Here is a 21,381-nt window from a genome sequence, read left to right as displayed (position 1 = left end):
AGATTTATGTCGTACCTTTAAATCACTTTGATTTTATTTAGTTTTCTTTTCTAGGATACGCCACATCCTACTTAAGTAGTTGTACCGATGATTTCAGTATTGTCTTATTTTGCACTGTGGTGTTCAACAAAGTATGCCACATAGAACTCTGGGATCTTCGGTGTCAATAAAGGCTTGCCATGCTTAACTATCAATAGCAAAACGGGCACACTTTTCTTCTGCTCTTGCTCTCCGTCACCTAATAAGCGATTCGTTTGGAATTTGAATTGTATAAACAAATATCATCATCACGTTTACTGGTAAACTCCAGAAGCTTTTCCATGTACGTTTAATTAGGTTATGTAAAGTGTCATCAGGCATCGTACGAAACACTTCAACCCCAAGTTAACTTATATTGCCAAGGCGGTACCTAACAACCCTTGATATTTAGAAATTATATGTGTAGCATGTTGTTCGAGTTTTTTTTTTGTTTTTTTGTTTCGTGTTTCGTGTTTCTTGTTTTTGAATGAATTTTTTTGTTCTATGTCAATGGCATTACCCACAGGAATACGTATCTATGTTAACATCTTGCTGAGCAATGGTCGCCCCCGGAGCAGTTGGCATTAAGTGATCATGTGTTTTATCAAAGTGTTACGATATTATTAAATTTCATGATTAGCCTTTGGTTATTGTTACGGGTTAGATCGTGCATACGTGACCGTTAACAGGATTGGGGTTACTCATATATCGTCAAATCATTTTTTTACTTGGTTGGAGTAAACACCCGACTATGTTTTTAAAATATTAGTTATACGATTCGTTGTAAACACATTGAAGTATATCGATGCGGGAAAGCGAAAAATGCTAATTTTAGTGTTTTTTTAATAAATGTCACAACAATTTGGATTTTATCCTTCGATGTAGAAGAACATAATTGTTGTCATAACTGTGAACTATGTGACATATGATTTTGACCCAAGGTATATTTTAACATGTATTTCGTAATCAAAAAACATTTCTCATGAAGCATTTGGTGTAGCTAAACTAGGAATTCATCGCTGTAGATGATTCCCCCGAGAATGTTTAGGGAATGATAATACAAACCTAATTGGATAACATAGCATAAATGTTGCAAAATGACAAACATGCATTATCTTTATGCAGCCATTATGTGCGCATGTGCATTCTGTGTTTCGTTTTACAAACAATAGAGACACACAAACTCGATATAAATGTCACAATATTTAAAAACAATATCTACAGTGTGCTATTTGAAATTCTTTTGAGAGCTGAATAATATTCGAATAAGCAAGATGCTGAAGAAATAGTTTGAACATGTAAATGTTACCCATTTTGGCATGTAAGCTAGCTAGAGTTTAAATTATCTAAAATGACAGATGTATAGATCCAGTGTTACGCGCTTTAGCGTCTTTCATTTCGAAATAAATCACCATGTTTCAAGAAAAAGATAATGGAAACACAATTGTTTTCAATGAAGCTTGATTTACTACCAGAATTTCTGTTTGCGGATCGTTTGCGATCTTTATATTTGATTGTCAGTTTACCCTGGGAGACGCAGAATGAATACCATTTTTTAACACAACAACCTAAAGTCGAACGTTAGAGTAGAAGATTGCCACACACACAATAAAGTTTCTCACGGTAAAATTGTGGACCAGCTACAAACACTAGTACATAACGCTGTAAAAATGCATTACCTATACAAAAATACACATTATTATTGTTTTGTGGAAAGTCCTGTTCATAAAACGATCAAAGCAACCTTTATCTATTGTGCGAAAAGGAAACAGCCTCGACATATGCTACAAAGGTGCTATTGTTTGTCAATGTAATATGTTTGTATTTTGACAGAAAGTAGGTAAAGCCTTTTATTTAAAGCCATTTCCCATTAAAATCGATTACCTGGGATTTTATTGAAAGAGTTACTGTCTTAATCATCCAGTAATTATATTTCTGTACTGAGCTTCAGTTAAGGTTCACTACAGGCAAACTCTTTATTAGGTTCCGATACTTCTTTTGCCCCAGCATTGATGTATTTGTCTCAATTGAGGTCTGCGAGCGCGTTTGGATTATCTATTGGTTGTTTATCATTTCTCGTTGGAATGTGTTTCGACAGTGTAAGAAATTTCTTTATTTATAATTGTCAGGATTTCGTTGAATCGTGTATTTTTGCATTTAAATTGTGTTTGGTGCTGATAAATTATCGTTACTTTTTATATTATTGTGATATGTTTTTTTAAGGATTACAAAACGTGTGGATATATTATGAGTGCAGATAATAAAGATATCATCTGTTGCAAGGTATTACTGCCATCTCATTGCAGCATGTAGAGGATACACCATTTCGAACCCATATGTATCTGTTGACGGAATAGGTGTCAGAAGAAAGAACGAGGGGTGAATTAATCAACACAAGAATTCGAAAATATATACGTTTATATTCATTCTTGCCTTTTTAAATTGGATTGTGTTTTTCTTTCTATGATACATGAACACAGATTTAGCAAAAAGTTAGCAAATTTCGCAATTTGGAACACAAACACTTACAGGTGAATTTATGAAACACAAGTACTTCGTTCCCGCTACAGACTTACGAGCTGTCATTTTGTATCTAAGATTCCACATTTGTGTGATAACGGGATAGTGATAGTTCATTATTCAAATTGAGCAGTATGTTGTAGTTTTGTGTTGGCAAAGTATACAAATGACGCAGTTATACATTATATACTGGTGATTAACACATCAGCGCATGGTCTTCTCCGTAACTGTGCATTGTGTCCGTTGTGCATTTGCGAATATGGAAGATAAAACATTTTGAAGTGGAAAATTGAAGTTCAATTATAAAAGTAAGTCATTTTAATAAACACATCGTTGTGCATAAAAACTTCGGATCATTGCTTGAAACAGATTTCTCTTCGGGAATTATTTCTATTGCACACGTTCTTAAAACATAGGTACTCTTGGAATAAAATAAGTGTAGTGTAGTGCAATTTAGTGTAAGAGTAAAGGTAAGTTACTTCGAGATGCAAATTAAAACATCATTTATCTGACATCAACGTCGAATTTTGAATTCAAACATGTTTAACTGAACACCAGCGACGTAGCTGGTCATTTTGAATGGTATAAAACCATTTGCAAGGAGTCTGATGTGCTTACCCTTGAATATTTCTGTATTCTAGATGGTGCATTTTGACATTTATTTAGAGCCTTTGGAGTCATAAGAATTATCTTTTTTATGCACTTATGAAACTACACACGGCAAACTAGAAGACATGCGGCAACGTATTTGCTCTATTTTATTTGAAAACAATTATCAATAAATCAAAGGAATTATACACTTTTGAAAACTGTTAACACTTTGCATGTGAATAATGTTTTACGGCATTGAAAACTTACTTACAGAGGCCTGAGGTCAAAGGTCACAAACGGAGGTTCTCCATAAATTACGAAGACAAAAGCCAATTTTCAAGTTAGTGTGCCATTTGTGATGTTATTTGAAAGAAAATTGACTAACATAATATTGTTTTTCTTACCATTGTGAAACTAGCGTGAGATGCCACATACGAAATTTGAATTTGCTCGTTTAAGAAACTGATGATTTGCGAAGTAGGAGATGGTGAGTTAACAGTTAATAATACAAATGTTCAATCGGGTCAGCATTGTTTGGTAGAAAACAACTCACGAAAAAAGTATCGTTAACAGATATGTAAGTCTTTTTTTAAGATAAACATACATCTAGGTGAAACACTTCCTTGAAGAAAGTTTTGCGAGAAACATGCCCTACACACATAATTCACAACAATCAATCATTATTAGGCGGGAAATAGTCTCTGATTCTATGACGACTCTTATTCCTAATAAAAAAAGTTGTGAACAAAGGTAAAGTGATTTCACATGTCTAACAAACATTTGTTACAATTTTAAAGGGTTAACAATGGATGTAATCATTGTACCATGGTTTCCAACTAGCCATCTATTTTGTATGTTACGTCTTAAGGTACTTCTTAAGTAGAAGTCATGGACGGAAAGCTTTTAATGAATGATCATGAACATGATTCAATCTTATATTCCTAATTGCACAAAAACAACTTTGTAGCCAAACGCTTCATTTTTCGAAACGAAATACACTTTAGGTCTTCCGCGCCTTATCGAATGATCTGAGGCACATTCGTCTGGCCATACATTTTGTTGACAATTATATTGATATTACCATTTAAATTTATTATAAAACGATTTCGTCGGAAAAGCAATTACCTTAATAACTTTTACACTACACTCTTCACAACTTGACATCCCAATAGACGTTAAATCGTATTTAGTAGAATAAGGAAATCGTTTCGTTGCGTTAAATGCTCGTATAATTCTTTACGTGAGCGTTTTTTAAGATACTGAACGTAATTTGATACTAGTATAGTCTCATCGGAAACATTTGACAGCCGCCAAATGTTGCATGCGTTTATCATTAAGCTATCAAATGTAAACGAAAACGAAAAATGTTTGCAAAAGGATGAATATAATTTGCTAACTATAGATGGCATAAATAATTGTCTGATCTTAATCTTAAAATAACTCTAAACAATTCTTACGTTGTTAGTTTATACACTCTTGGTCTGAGAATGTTCAGTGACAATCATTTATCAAATATAGTGACAGGCACAGTAGCAAAATAGTAAATAAATATGCAAATAAAGGCACATGGCTTAGGCCTAACATAAAATAAAAGGGAGACACAACATTCAAACAACATGTATTCATCAACATCAATTGATTATTAAAGGCTGGTGTGACTACCTTGGAACAGTCAGCCAAACAGGATATTACTGGGATTTTTAACTTAAATATTGATACCAAAGCCAAGTCTTGTCCAAGCATTTAACAATAACTGCAATATTATCATTTAAAGCCTAATCGTAACCACTATCCACTTAAATACAATGGGTTATGAAAGATTAAAATCTAAACGTAGAAGAACTCACTGCAAGTCCTTCTTTCAACGAATAAAAACAGTCGGAGCAACTGTACAAAGGAAGTAAAACAAAATCTTTAAAAAAACATCTACAAAATATATTCTTTTTATATGTGTATATAAATACAACGTGCTTTATACGCTGAATGGTGGTTTTAAAGATAAAACTTAATCGACAGGAAGGCCTTACTCGGACGCTTATCGTGACAAGTTTCCAAGGGTAGATCATGAATTAATATCGATATCATCTTGACCCAGCTAAAATAGCTGTTTTTTATGCCTTATTACGACAATGTAAACAGAATGGCCTTGATCATAGGCAAACACCTGCGCATGGACTTATATGGACTTATATAACACTTGTTCTAGTAAAAACATCAATCGAACTATTGAGACATACATTAAACATAATACGCCATTGCCTTTAACAGAAAGACATACAAATACGCCGTAAATATTAACGGAGTACTAACGTAAGGAATGGACGAAGCTAACAAGTCAATATCCGCCCTTATCGAAATGAATGAGAGAAACTGTCACAACGATGAAGTTCAATACAAGTTAATCAAATTACCGACGGTTTTTCGCTTTCTGGGTTGAATGTTTGCTTTACAAATGAGAAATATGCTCGGACGAATCCATTCGTTTTCTGTGCAACGGTTTGAAATGAATGCATTTTTCTGTCATTGTCTGATCTTATGAATGTGTGAAGTTGTGTTACAACAAAACTAGGCCCTTGTGGTTTACTTGCTCATTTATTTAGCATATGTTTGATATTGATTTTATCTTCGTAGAAAATGCAGAACTTCACTCCCAGGCTGTATCTGTAACAATCGTTCAATTCGATTAGTTGACACAACATTATAGGAGACAGGACTGAATTAAATCACAAGCTATGTTTAAAGGTACAAATGTGGAAATACTTTAGATTAACTATTGAAAAATGCGCTTTATAGTACATTACATTATCCATTCACCACTCAATAGTTCATGCATCTTTTATGATTAAATCCGTCCAAAGTTATGTCACTTAGGTCGAGCAACTGAACGTTTGTAAAAAGCGATTACGGGTAGTTAATAGATATCGTCTCAACAAAAAGTAAACTTGAGTTTAAAGTCTAGCGTAACTATAGGTACAAACGCAGTTTTTGCAACGCTTTTAACAAATTACATTGGGCTTTAAACTTATTACAAGGGAACCCTAGAACTTTGTCCCATCTGTTTAATAAAAATGATTAAGAAACGATTCCATCATCAACGAATCATATCTTGAACGTTGTACAGGTAGAAATAAGGACTCTGTCGGACAACGCTATTATTTCGGGCTCCTATATTTTCCGTAGATCGTTATATAAGTACTGATGTTATTAATTTTAAGTCGTTATAATTTCGGCAGCACAATTGTGAGTAATTCCGATTTCTTTATAGGTGAAAAATATCCTACATTGTGAACGTTTTTATTATACACTATGAACTCGTTTATCTTCTTGTTAATCATGTTAATCTTGTTGTGTATTAGAACAGATAAAACACAACTTTAGGTGGTAACATGCCCAAACCTTCGTTATTGACAAATATGCATGATCTCTTTAAAATATACATAAAACAACTTCTGTTCAAAGTAGCATTCGCATGTCAATCAACAAACCATGATAATATATGTCTTTAACGTTCTACAGAATGAAGGTCTAGTTAAGACAACGCTTTCACTTCAGGTTCTTCCGTAGATCATTAAAAACGACTCGTTATATTTTCTACCGCACAATCTTGAGCAGTTCCTATCTCTTTATAGATGAAAAAATATTTTTAATTGTACAATTTGTTGTTATAAACTTTTAAATCACCTTTTCAGTTGTAGATCACCTGGTTTATCTTGTTCTGTATTAGAATAGATAGAACACCCCTTAATTTCGTTACATGTACAAAGCCTCGTTATTGACAAGTTTGCATGATAATTAGTTTATGTTTGCATATGATATGCAGTCATTTTTATTCAAAATATATGCATTATTAAAAATACTTAAAATTTAAAAATAAGACAAATAACAATGGATTGTGTCAAACATTTTGATAAACTTAATATACATAAAAACAACTCCTGTTCAAAAATAGTTCACACGTAGCCGGATATTACAGAAATAAAGTAAACTCGTCATAGTTTGTCAATACAATTTTGTTTGTATATCTCAAGCCTTCTTTATAAAGCAATTTCCTATTTTAAATCGATAAGCAAGAAATAATCGGCCATGACTACAGACGCATTCCTAGTAAGAATCCAATACTATTTTTGCAAGTGTCAGCATTGATTAATTACTCCAATTAAATTCTGCGTGTGACGTTTTTGGATATTATATTGGCCAACGGGTTTATCTGCTTGCTAAGTGCCTCCACAGTGTGAGAGCTTTAATATTTATGAACCCCCAAAGGCGTATACTTTGGCATTTGACATTATGCCGTTTGATTTGTTGCATCAGTCATACGTAATGACACAGCAATATACGTGTGCAGAGCTTAGCGTCTAGATGTCCTTGAATCGTTTTATAACAGGCCGTTTGCGCTGGTATGCATTAGCAGGAAAGTCCATACGATCAAAGAATATTTTAACTATAAGATTGGAATATGTGCAAACATGTTGTGTGTTATCAATTTATTACAAGTTGAAGCAGAAAGAGCTAAGCACACAAAATGTAATTCTTACGTATATATATTTAATGGCGTCATTGAAAATAAAATTAGAATTTGAATACAATTTATTCAACTAATGATGTTCATCATCCTTTACTGTAATATGCTCTCCTCCTCAATCACAGTGATGATGTTGCAGACGTAACGCTTCCAAGTGGCTTCCTGAGACCACAAGTACAGATTAGACTACGGGCTAATGAGCTGTAAAGGTCATACCTAGACTCTATCGATATGACATACGTTATTAAATAAGGGATATAAATGCACACATTTATTGCTAAAACGTTCTTGTCGACGATACACTTATATGCGTCGCTTCTTTTTCAGTAATTGACTCTTATTGACCTTTTTATCTTAGGAATGATGAATGTTTTTATCATAGTGGTCATAGTCCATATCCTTGTGTAACGCTATTTCTAAACCCATGGTGAGCATATGGTTATTGTAAGAAGGTAGGTCGGGCACTCGTAAACAGTTTCACGAATACGTTTATTCTCTAAATACATATCGTAAAATCTTGACCGTCTTAGCCGCGGGTTGAACTTATTTGATTTGTTGTTAACAAATTGACATATATCGAGGCGGGAAAGCGAAAACGTTATCTTAACATTTAGCATTTATGTCACTTAGCACAATTTCGATTAAACTTTTAGATGTAGAACTACACAATAATTATTCTTACTTTGGACTCGTAATTAGACATAATATGTTCACCCAATGCATGTTTGAAGATGTATTTAGTCATCGAAAAACGTTTTCCCTAAATGTTTTGGTGTAATTAAACTTGATAATCTCTCGCTTTAAAGTCGCCCGAGAATGTTTCGGAAATGGTAACACACAACTAATTGGATGACATGCTAAATGACAAGTATGCCTTATCTTAATGCAGCCAGTATACACACATAATGATTAGTTTCAGAGATTATCTTCCTTCGCTTTACAAAAAAGATAAGACCCAAACTCGATTTGAATGTCTCAGTATTTAGAAACAATATCTACATTGTACTATTTGAAACTGTTTCGAAAGCTGAATAACAGTCGAATAAGCCAGATGCTGCAGAAATAATTTGAACATGTACATAAAACAAAACTTTGCATAACAACTAGTTAGAGTTTAAATTATAAAAATGACAAATGCATTGATCCACTGTAGCGCTCTTTCGCTTCCTTCAAATTTAAATAAATCGTCATGTGTTTTGAGAAAGATATTGGAAACACCATTTTTGTCAAGTGAGTGTTCTTTTATTGTGGATCGTTTGCGATCTTTATATTTGATTGTTAGTTTACCCTGAGAGACGCAGAATGAATAACATTTGTTACACAACAACCTAAAGTCGAACGTTAGACTGGAATATTGCCACACACATAATACAGTTTCTCACGGTAAAATTGTGGACCAGCTACAAAGACTAGTATATAATTCTGCAAAAATGCACTACCTATACAAAAAATAAACTTTATCATTGTTTTGTGGAAAGTCCTGTTCATAAACGATCGATGCAACCTTAACCTATTGTGCAAGAAGGAAACAACCTCGAAAGTAACTTCAAACGTGCTATTGTTTGACTATGTAATATGTTTGTATTTCACCAGAAAGCAAGTAAAGCCTTTTATTTAAAGAAATTTCCTATTAAAATCGATTACCTTGGATTTTATTGAAAGAGTTACTGCTTCAAACATCCAGTTATGATATTTCTGTACTGGGCTTCGGTTAACGTTCACTACAGGGATATGTTTAATAAGGTTCAGATACTAATATTATTCCAGCATTGATGTATTTGTCTCAATTGAGGTCTGCGAGTGACGGTTGGATTATCTATTGGTTGTAAATCTTTCCTCAGTGGAACGTATTTCGACAGTGTAAGAACTGTCTTTATTTATAATTCTGAAAGGATTTCTTTGAAGCGTGTATTTTTGAATTGCGTTTTGTGTTGATAAGTTATCGTTACCATTTACACTATTGTTTTTTAGGAAACTGTGCAAAAAGTGTGGACAGCTTATGTATGTAGGTAAAAATGTTATCTGCTGCAAGAAAACAATCGTAGCAAAATGTCAGCAAATACCGCAATTTGGAAAATAAACACTAACAGGTGGATTTATGAGAACACAATTAACTTGGTTCCAGCTACGGACTTACGAGCTCTTATTTTCTAGCAAAGATTCCATCTTTAGGAGATAACGGGAAATATAGCGATCGTTCATTGTTTGACTTGAGGAGTATGTTTTATTTGTGTTTTGGCAAAGTAGACAAGTGACGTAGTTATACATTATTTATCAGCACATGGTCTTCTCTGGAACTGTGCATTGTGAGTCCGTTGTGCAGTTGCGAATGTGGAAAAAAACGTTTACTGGTTGACGTTCAATTATAAAAGTAAGTCATTTTAATGAACAGATCGTTGAACCTAAAATCGTTTGATCATTGCCTAATACAACTGTCTGCTCAAGAAATTAATTGCATTGCTCACATTCTTACTCGTAGAGTAAAATAAGTGTAGTGTAGTATGATTTAATGTTAACGTAAAGCTAAGTTACTTCGATATATGCAACTTAAAACAACAACATTTATCTGTCATCAACGGCAAAATCCGAATTCAAACAAATTTAACTGAACATCAGTGACGTAACTGGGCATATTGAAAGGTATCGTACCATTTGCCAGAGGTCTGGTAGGCTTACACTTGAACACTTCTGTATTCTGGATTGTGCATTTTAGCATAAAATCAAAAACGGTCAATCTGCACTCGACAAAAAGAGGGCATGCAGGAACTTATTTGTTTGATTTGAAAGCCAATAATTATTAATCAAAGGTATTATTCATATTTGACATATGCTAAAACTTTGTATGTGATTAGGGTGTCTGGGGTCAAAAGTCACAAAATATAATACGGTATTCCATATATCACGGTGACGAAAGCCAATGTTCAAGCTTGTGTATCATGTGTGATGTTATTTCAAAGAAAATTTACTAACATGACATTGTTTTTCTGATCATTAGAAATTTGCATGAGATGCCATATCAAACATTTGACCTAGCTCGTTTAAGAAATTTTTGATTTACAAAATAGGAGGTGGTGAGCTAAAGGCAAATCATACAAATGTTCAATCTCGTCGGGATTATTTTGCAGAAACAATTCAACAGATTTTTATCGTTAACAATGATTTATGACTTTTTCAAGATTACATACATCTAGGTGAAACACTTCCTTAAAGTCAGTTTTGAGAGAAGCATGCCCTGCACACATTTACATGATTTAAAACAATCAATCATTGTCAGGCTAGACACAGTTTCTGATTCTGTGTCGATATATATTCCTGATAAAGTGTTCAACAAAGGTCAAGTGATATCACATTTTTACCAAACATTTGTAACAATCTGAACGGGTTTACAACGGATATATATTGAACCATGGCTTCAAACTAGCCATCTGTTTTACGTCTTACGTAACGTCTTATGTCGAAGTCATAAACGGAAAGCGTTCCTTTAAATGAATGCTCGTGAACGTGACGTAATCATATTTTCCTAATTGCACACCAACCACTTTGTAGCCAAACGCTTGATTGGCAAGTACTTTCAGCGTGTATTTATTATTGTTATTAAACACGGGTATATTTTGTGACTTTTCATTAGCTGACCCTTAGTTTTGTAACTTGTTGCATGACCTGTTTTTCGAGAATACTTGTTAAAGTTCGTCCTTTTAAAAGGTTTTCTAGCCGACATTGAACTTAGAATGTTTACTTTTTAATCACCACCAAAGTCGTTGTTTATTCCAAAATTATTTCATGAACGTATTAAAACGATTGACTATTAATTAAAACACCCACTAATAATTTTATTAAATTTGATAAATTTTGTCGATATTCGATCTTGATATTGTCCATTACACATATTCATTTCTTTCCGTATGATATACTGCTCCCGGATATCTTTTTCTTTTTGGAACCATTTTCGATGGCCCGTTTATTTGTTAAAATAAATATATACATTGCAACACAGAGGTTATGGATATCAAATCGGAGTACATTTAAGACAGTAAGTATCAAAACTGTTTTTGTCTGGAAATAAAACACACTGCCGTTTATATTATTTAACAATATATTGCTATTTAAATCGATTGATTAAGGAAATTTTAAAGGTATCAAAATAAGGCAAAACCAAACAAAAAACAACAACAAAAAAACAATTCCAACAAAACAAATACTCATTTTAGAAGGAAATCTATATCAACATAGAAGTCCTTAATGAGTATGATATCTACTGAAAGTATGGGAGTTCTCACGATGTCTACTTACAAAAGCGAAAAAGTAGAAACAATCGAAAAGAAAAAACAAAACAAAAACAACAGAAGATAATTAAGAAAAAACAACAATAAAAACGACAACACTATTTTACTACAAACGTTTAAGCTTTTCGAAAAAAAAAAAATATCATATTATGATTTTCATTATTTTTGTGCAAGTATAAAACAAGCTCTAAACTCGCCTTAAGAATGTTCATTATGCTTATATTTGTACTGCGTCTATTACTCATCATATATATCTTCCGGATATCTTAATGAGAGTCGCCGGCAGAATCGACTGCATTGCGTAATTCAGCTATGATCTCACACTTCATATCCGAACTTTGTAACTGTTTGTCTCAGATTTATATGGGGCATAGGCACAAGCGGCTGTCGGTTGCTGTTAAAATATTATCGATACTTATTTCAGAAAACTGCGGTCCCTGGACTGTTATGCACCTGTCAATTGTAACCACGGCCCCCCCCCCCCCCAGGTCCGGGGTATACCGGGGATGGCCGGGAAAATGGGCCGTGTTTTTACCTTTCAGGTGGCCCCGCAGTGGCGGGTGAATGCGGTGAATTTGTCTTTGCGCAACATATAGCGGGGAATTGGCCTTACCTAGGGTCCCTGGATGCGGGGTCATTTGGCGGGGATTTTACCATCAGTTCGCCCCCGCAGGGCGGGGATTTTACCCGGGGTTGGCTGGACCGAAAGTCAAAATCCCCGCTATTCCCAAGACCTGGGGGCCGTGGTTATAATTGACTGTTGCATTACCGAATGTTTAACAGTCCACTCATTCATCACTATTCCACTTAATTACAAAGTTGGACGTTTCGTGTTTCTTTTCTCATTTTTTGAAACAAAATACACTATGGGTCACAAGTGAACGAAGCTAACAAGCCGTCAGCCGTCCTGCTCGAAATGAATGAGAGTAACTGTTACGACGGTTTAGTTCAATACAAGTTAATCAAATTACCGAGTGTTCTTCGCTTTCTGGGTTGAATGTTTGCTTTACAAATGAGAAATTTGCTCGGTCGAACTCATTCGTTTCCTGGATAACAGTCTGAAATGAATACATATTTTTTATCTGTGTCTAGACCGATGAATTTGTGGAATGGTGCAGTGTTATAATAAAACTATGCCCTCGTGGTATGCTTGTCCATTGATAAACCATAGGTTTTGTTGATTTAATCTGCATAGAACATGCAGAACTTCATTCCCAGGCTGCATCTGTAGAAATCGTTCAATTCGACTATTTGACACAACATTATAGGAGACAAGACCGAATCAAATCACAAGCTTTGTTTAAAGTTTCAAATGTGGAAATAAATAAGATAAACTATTGAACAACGCGCCTTAGAGTACAGTGCATTATTCAGTCACGCACTCAATAGTTCATTCATGTTTTATACTGAATACGTCCAAATTTCTGTCACATTTCTGAAACTGAACGTTTGCAAAATCGATTTGGGTAGCTAATAAATATCTATTTGAAGGTTTTCTAAATTCTACCGTTTGCTTTATGTGAGTTCCTTACCCACCTTAATGACACTTCAAGTAGTGGTATAACATAGACTTGATTGGCGCCAATGATAACTGGTGACAGATTCCAATTATATGAAGATGTACCAAGGGATATTTTGCAACGCTTTTAATAAATTAGACTGGGACTTTAACTAATAACATGAGAATCCTTGCACATTCTCCCACGTGATTAATGCAATTTGATTAAATCAACAAACCATGATAAAATATTATTTTAAAGTTCTACATAAAGAATTTAGTTCAGGCAACGGTTTCATTTCGGGTCCTTCCGTAGATCATTAAATAACGACTCTTTATATTTTCTAACGCACAATCTTGAGCAGTTCCTATCTCCGTATAGATGAAAAAATAGTTTTAATTGTTAACTTTGTTGTTATAATTTATTATCCCTGTTTCACTTGTAGATCACTTGGTTTATCTTGTTATGTATTAGAATAGATAAAACACCCCTTAATTTCGTTACATGTACATACCCTGGTTATTGACAAGTGTGCATGATAATTAGTTTATGTTTGCATATAATATGCAGTCATTATTATTCAAAACATTTATTTTGATATATATTATATAAAAATACTTAAAATTTAAAAATAGGACTTATACCAATAGATTATGTCAATCATTTTGATAAGCATATTGATCATAATAACAACTCCTGTTCAAAAATAGTTCACACGCAGCCGGATATTACAGAAATAAAGGAATCTCATCATAGTTTGTCAATACAATTTGTTTGTTTATCGCCAGCTTTCTTTGTAAAGCGATTTCCTATTTTATCATTTAAGCTAAAATTTCACTCAAGTAATCGGTAATGATTACTACTGATGTATTTCTAGTAAGGTTCCGATACTATTATTGCAAGTTCCAGCATTTATTAATTTCCTCAATTTAAGTCTATGAATTAGATAATAAGATTGGAATGTGTGCAGAGCTTAGCGTCTAGATGTCCTTGAAAGTTTTTTTAACAGACCGTTTCCGCTGTTATGCATTAGCGAAATAGTCCATATGTTAGAATAATTTCTTTACTATACGATCGGAATACGTGCAAATTTGTTATGTGTTACCTTTATTTTACAAGTTGTTGCGGGAAGAGCTAAGCGGATACACCGAATGTTATCCTTACGGAGATATTTAATGACGTCAGTGTTGATAAAAGGAGAATGTGAAAGAAGTGATAATCAGCGAAATAAGTATCGGATCTATAACGTTTATTTCCCTTAGCAATATATTTGCGCTCTCTCTCTCTCTCTCTCCTTTCGACCCCTCTCTCTCCCTCTCTCTCTCTCTCTCTCTCTCTCTCTCTCTCGCTCCCACTTCTCTCTATAACTCTCTCTCCTCTCTCTCTCTCCGTCTCTCTTTATCTCTCCCTCTCGCCCTCTCTCTCTCTCTCGCTCCCCCTTCCCTCTATCTTTCTCCCTCTCTCTCCCCCTTTTCTCTATTTCTCTCTTTTTCTCTCTCCCTCTCTCTTTCTCTCTCCCTCTCTCGCTCCTCCTTCACTCCATCTCTCTCTCTCTCTCTCTCTCTCTCTCTCTCTCTCTCTCTCTCTCTCTATCTATCTCTCTCTCGCTCTTTCTCTCAATCACCGTGAAGAAATTGCAGAAAAAAAAACGTCCTAAAATACCGCATATTGGAAAAGAAACGAGCGTTGGATAAGCACATGGTCTTGTATATTATAATGTATACGTTTCACATTTTTTCAAGATTGAATAACAAGTTTAGAAGTGAGCACTTAACGCTCAACATAAAACACGCCTTAGCAGTTATTGGTTTCATTGTGTTAATTTATTCATGGTAACATTATACACAGCGGGGAAAGGCATGTCATAACATTAAATACATCATGTGACAAAAAATATATGTATTAAGTTGCCGCCATATTATTACCATAATAAAACACGCCTTAGCAGTTATTGGTCATTGTGTTAATTTCATACATGGTAACAGTATACACAGCAGGGAAAGCCATGTCATATCATTTACAATTAAATGTGGGAATAAAGGGTAATATAAGAAGCGTGTATTACGTGACAGGAGTTATGCCATAGTCTTCTTTAAATTGTTAATGGTGATACTATATTGCGTAGCGGAGATTAATTTACTATAGTATTAGAAGCTGAAATCTCATTGTATACAAGACACGTTCATATCATAGTTCACATCAATTTAAACTACTAGGAACTAGGTACTACTGATATTCATTATGTGTAATTAAAAAAATAGTGCACAAAAATATTCCGGACAACATGTATAAATACGCTTGACAAAGCAATCACACCATATTCCCTCAGCCAAAATGACGTGAGATACTGTAATAACGCTTATATACAGTAGAAACTTATCAAATTACCAAGCGGTTGTTTTGTTTTCTGGAATGAATGTTTGCTTTACAAATGAGAATTATTCGCTGTCAAGGCAATTCATTTTCTGGATGAATCCAGAATTGTTCTTTATTTGGCTCTAGGGAGTATGTGAACTTCTCAATGCTTGCCGTATTGCCGTCATGGCAGGCTATAAAACATAATGTGTTTGTTTTTGGACGTGTCAATAGATTGAAAAAAACACAAAATACAATCAGTACGGAGATACATGTTTAAAGCGCGTTTTATAATTTTTTAAAAGAGATAATCTTATGAAAATAAACCACATCGTATCGCAAGTTTCAACTGGAAACAAGAATGCGATAGTATACATCACATCGAATATTTACGTCATAAATACTGATTAAAGATGCACTCTTACTCCCAAGTGAGATTTTCCACGATAAGTACATTTGTTTTAATATATGAAAAGGAATGAATAAATGTTGAAAACAATGTTTGTTAAGTATAATTAATTTAATTTGAACGAAAGGCGCAGACAACACGATATTTCTACCTTATGATACGATAGTACATCGCCGTGAATCTTTTAGCACTCACCAATCATTTTATCAGCTATTAAATACACCGTTAACATCTTGTTTTCAGTAATTTATATGTTCTATAAATGCATTTTTTAGTAAGAAGTTAAAGGTTCATCACTCAAAATGAATGTTTGTTATATTTTTGTGTTGATTTTGAATAAGAATGTCACTTTAATATATTCTTGTTCCAATTTGTCGACACATGTTTTCAAATGATATATAGCTCAATATGTTGACAGATATCTCCTGAAAACAGATAGCCCAATGCGTTATGAATAATACATTCCAAAATATATGTATGTGTCCCATGGAATACTATGACACTTTTAGCTGAATAAAATACAAAAAATAAACATCACCCATTGACAATCTCAAGTCCTTATACTGTTAAAATTCGCGTTTTAACGTGAATAAGTGCCAGCGTCTATATTTTATACGAACGGCGAACATGCGAAGGATTGCATTTTAACTCTTCAAACTGGTGAAATTAAATTGATTATGAGAAAATTATGGACTAACTGCATAATTTGAACTGTTATTTATAGATAAATCGTTTCGTTTTGTCCCATTTTTATTTCCAACAATGGGAGGATGTCGATTCAAGCCACCTAAACTGACTTTTATAGTTTGATAGTATAGAAAGAAACTGATTGATTTTGATTTTATTATTGTTTTAACAGTGCCCAACACTTTAAAATGAAGGAAAAACAACAACAACAAACACCAACATTTTGGGCTGTGTACGATCATTCGTTCTGAAAAACTCAATATTTTAAAACAAATATGAGAAAAACATCCTCACTACACAGATTACGCTGTGAACAGTCCCCATTATTCCGCTCCCTATAACTATTGACACTGTCCGGTCTCTATAACACATTTCACCAAAACGTGTTTGAAAAAAGCATTGGATATGTTTGTCTTTTCCCATTCTATCATCGGTGATGAAATAACACTGAAAAGCCCTTCTGGGAATGGCTAATCGCATTTTTTCCATAAACTTTTAACTTTCCGTGACGAAGGGTGAGTGGTATTCACAAATGATGCTATTTCTAAATTGTAACTACATTTACCAAGCAAACAAACCATTGTTTATGAGCGTCCTACTTTTGTTCACCAATTATTGTGACTCAAAACGAATTCATGTCAATGCCATCTCTGAAACTATCATCAATCAATCAATGTAAAGCTGTCTCTAATGACTTAAAATTGATAGGTTTTAAAGACCTAAAAACATAAAGCGCGTGTCGTCAAATGACAGGTAATCAATAAACATCTCTGGGAGAATTCTAGTATGATGGCTTGATTTTGTTTTCAAATGCTTCAATTTCTCATTCAGATTTGCCACACAAACAGACGTTGTTAGGCCTCCTTCTTTGAATGTGTTGTTTATTTCAAATTGAGAGAAAAAAAAACTCACACCGTTCCCAACGCAAAATATTGATTCCGCATTAAGAAACTGTGTTTATATAGCACCATTCGTCAATATCTCTATCGGGGTATTCGGGTTCATAGTGACGATTGTTAAATATATTCTTTAACAAATCTAACGACATTTGCCTGCAAAAATGTTTTGTGTTTCGAATATGTTAAAATAATGATTTGTTTTAAATGAAACCAATTACACAAAATGTCTAATAACTATAATTACTTTTGTGCCTTTTGAAAAGTATGATAACACGTGCAAACTTATCGTCCATGTCAATGAACAGATGCAATCCGATCACTAGACAGTGTTTCTCTTATCGTCCATGTCAATGAACAGTTCCAATCCGATCACTAGACAGTGTTTATCTTATCGTCCTGTCAATGAACAGTTTCAATCCGATTACTTGGCAGTGTTTCCCTTATCGTCCCTATCAATGAACAGTTGCAATCCAATCACTAGACAGTTTTTCCCTTATCGTCCCTATCAATGAAAAGTTGCAATCCAATCACTAGACAGTGTGTCACTTATCGTCCCTGTCAATGAACAGTTGCAATCCGATCACTAGACAGTGTTTCACTTATCCTCCCTGTCAATGAACAGTTTCAATCCGATCACTAGAAAGTGTGTCACTTATCGTCCTGTCAATAAACAGTTACAATCCAATCACTAGAAAGTGTTTCACTTATCGTCCATGTTAATGAACAGTTTCAATCTGATCACTAGAAAGTGTGTCACTTATCGTCCTGTCAATGAACAGTTTCAATCCGATCACTAGAAAGTGTGTCACTTATCGCCCTGTCAATGAACAGTTGCAATCCAATCACTAGACAGTGTTTCCCTTATCGTCCCTGTCAATGAACAGTTTCAATCCGATCACTAGAAAGTGTGTCACTTATCGTCCTGTCAATGAACAGTTGCAATCCAATCACTAGACAGTGTTTCACTTATCGTCCCTATCAATGAACAGTTGCAATCCAATCACTAGACAGTGTTTCACTTATCGTCCCTGTCAATGAACAGTTACAATCCAATCACTAGACAGTGTTTCACTTATCGTCCCTGTCAATGAACAGTTCCAATCCGATCACTAGACAGTGTTTCACTTATCGCCCTGTCAATGAACAGTTTCAATCCAATCACTAGAAAGTGTTTCCCTTATCGTCCATTCAATGAACAGTTTCAATCCAATCACTTGACAGTGTTTCACTTATCGTCCCTGTCAGCGAACAGTTTCAATCCAATCACTAGACAGTGTTTCTCTTATCGTCCATTTAATGAACAGTTTCAAGCCAATCACTTGACAGTGTTTCTCTTATCGTCCATTCAATGAACAGTTTCAATCCAATCACTAGACAGTGTTTCTCTTATCGTCCTGTCAATGAACAGTTTCAATTCAATCACTAGACAGTGTTTCTCTTATCGTCCATTCAATGCACAGTTTCAATCCAATCACTAGACAGTGTTTCACTTATCGTCCCTGTCAATGAACAGTTTCAATCCGATCACTTAACAATGTTTCACTAATCGTCCTGTTAATAAACAGTTCAAATCAAATCACTTAACAATGTTTCACTTATCGTTTTTGATAGAGAAGAGTTTCAATCCAATCACTAGACAGTGTTTCACTTATCGTCCTGTCAATGAACAGTTTCAATTCAATCACTTGACAGTGTTGCACTTATCGTCCTGTCAATGAACAGTTTCAATCCAATCACTTGACAGTGTTGCACTTATCGTCCTTGATAGATAACAGTTTCAATTCAATCACTAGACAGTGTTTCACTTATCGCCCCTGTCAATGAATAGTTTCAATCCGATCACTAGACAGTGTTGCACTTATCGTCCTTGATAGATAACAGTTTCAATCCAATCACTAGACAGTGTTATGCTTATCGCCCCTGTCAATGAACAGTTTTAATCCAATCACTTAACGGTGTTTCACTTATAGCCACTGTCACTGAGCAATTGCTATCCAGCGGAGACTGCTTTGTATATCACTGGTCGTAATTTCTTCTTCCGATGAATCGTTAATCCAGATGACATTTGAAAATTGTCATTCATAATCATTTCGTTAAGAAAATGCAATAATACGTTTTCATTTCCTGGCGATTGTATTTGTAAATGTCCACAAGTTTGCAGTGTAGCTTTTCGTAACCTTATTATAAGGGTTTATGCCCAGGGGTGTTATCAAATTAAATTGATTGATAGTGGCTGGCCTTGCTATTTTTCTTCTCAATTTTATAAATTGAAATAGGGATGGACATATTACATTTTTTTCATTTCCAAGAAGACAGCAGTTGTGTAACTCACTTACTTCACGTTCTTAAAAATATCATTCTTTTGAATTTAACGGCTGGATTATATCAATCTTTCTTGGTAAGTGTCAATTACTTACTGCTTCTTGTTATTGTCATTCGTATATGTTGCCATTATAGGATTATGAAAATGCGTACATATATAAGATATTTATTTCTAATTCCGAAAAATAATCAAGCTTTTATTTTTTAATTTACACACGTTTAATAAGAACAAATTAACCGATAGTTATGACTTCCGTGTTTAGGTCATCGTTAGCTCATTTCTGAAATATGAATCATTTCTATATTACAAACACAATTAAACAAATAAAGGCAAAGTCTAGTATATACTTGTATTGACTATTAAAAGACTAGTATTGATTACACAACGACTAGTATTGACTACAGAAAGACTTGGATTGACTAGAATAAGACTAGGATTGACTACAGAAAGACTAGGATTGACTAGAATAAGACTAGGATTGACTACAAAAAGACTAGACAGTATTGGCTAAGACAAGTACTGACTACAGAATGACTATAACTGACTACGAAAAACATTTTTATTGCCAAGTGTTGTATTTTGGTTCGTTCAGTCACGTAGCAACGATTTAAAGAAAATATGTAAAACCATTGGTGTTATGGACTGAGGAAAGATTACTGTGTGATTGCTACCAGGATAAACATATTTATTGATAAATAGTTCAAGTCGTTCTAACAACGCATGGTACATGTAAAACATTTAAATAAACAGCATAGGGTTGGAAAACAAGCATCATAGACACTTATAGAAATTTCTTTCAAGAGAGTTTTCGATGGACGCACTATCAGTTGCCTCTAGAATAGAATACCAGATACTTCAAAGGCATTGTTTAAGTTACTGCAATAAAATCTTTAAAGGGGAACTGCAATTTTGTTACAATAAACCAGGACGTTTTTATCGATTCGCTGCAATGTTCCAATCACTGAATTTCTTTGTTGTGACCCTTAGATTTGTCCTGTCAAGATCGCTTTTTATTGTCATTGAGAAATGTAATCAATAGTTTGATGTTATAATAAGCTAAGCATGAAAGGACGCTCCTTTGGGGGCCACGGAGCAGTAATATGATTGTGGAACTTGTGAATCTAACAGTGGACCCATGTAAACACAGTTTTAACTAGAAAGAAACAAACTAACATTAAAAAAAAAACATTTGAAGTGCGGTATGTCTTTAAGGTTCTTGTTAAAAACTAAAAAGGCATAAATCTCAGTTAGATCAGTAAAGTTAGTCAGTATGTT

The 21,381-nt window shown here is 34.2% G+C and overlaps 1 protein-coding gene across 9 annotated transcripts in view; it reads left to right on the top strand.

The window, feature by feature from the left end:
• Window positions 1-21,381, top strand: part of LOC128211003 (Kv channel-interacting protein 4-like) — a 422,182-nt gene that overhangs the window by 275,797 nt on the left and 125,004 nt on the right. The window contains exon 1 of one of the 9 annotated variants that reach the window (XM_052915376.1): window positions 2,779-2,846. The exons of 6 other annotated variants lie outside the window; for them this stretch is intronic. In XM_052915376.1, the coding sequence (XP_052771336.1) occupies window position 2,846 (1 nt within the window). In that variant the 5' untranslated portion in view covers window positions 2,779-2,845. Of the gene's footprint in view, window positions 1-2,778; window positions 2,847-9,746; window positions 10,023-21,381 lie in introns of those variants that run through there. 2 more of the 9 variants (XM_052915375.1, XM_052915379.1) reach the window with 2 other exon arrangements.

Source organism: Mya arenaria, chromosome 12, assembly GCF_026914265.1.
Source record: "Mya arenaria isolate MELC-2E11 chromosome 12, ASM2691426v1".
Lineage (NCBI taxonomy): Eukaryota > Metazoa > Mollusca > Bivalvia > Myida > Myidae > Mya > Mya arenaria.
Note: the sequence above shows the minus strand (reverse complement) of the source record. Positions and strands in the feature narration are given on the sequence as shown.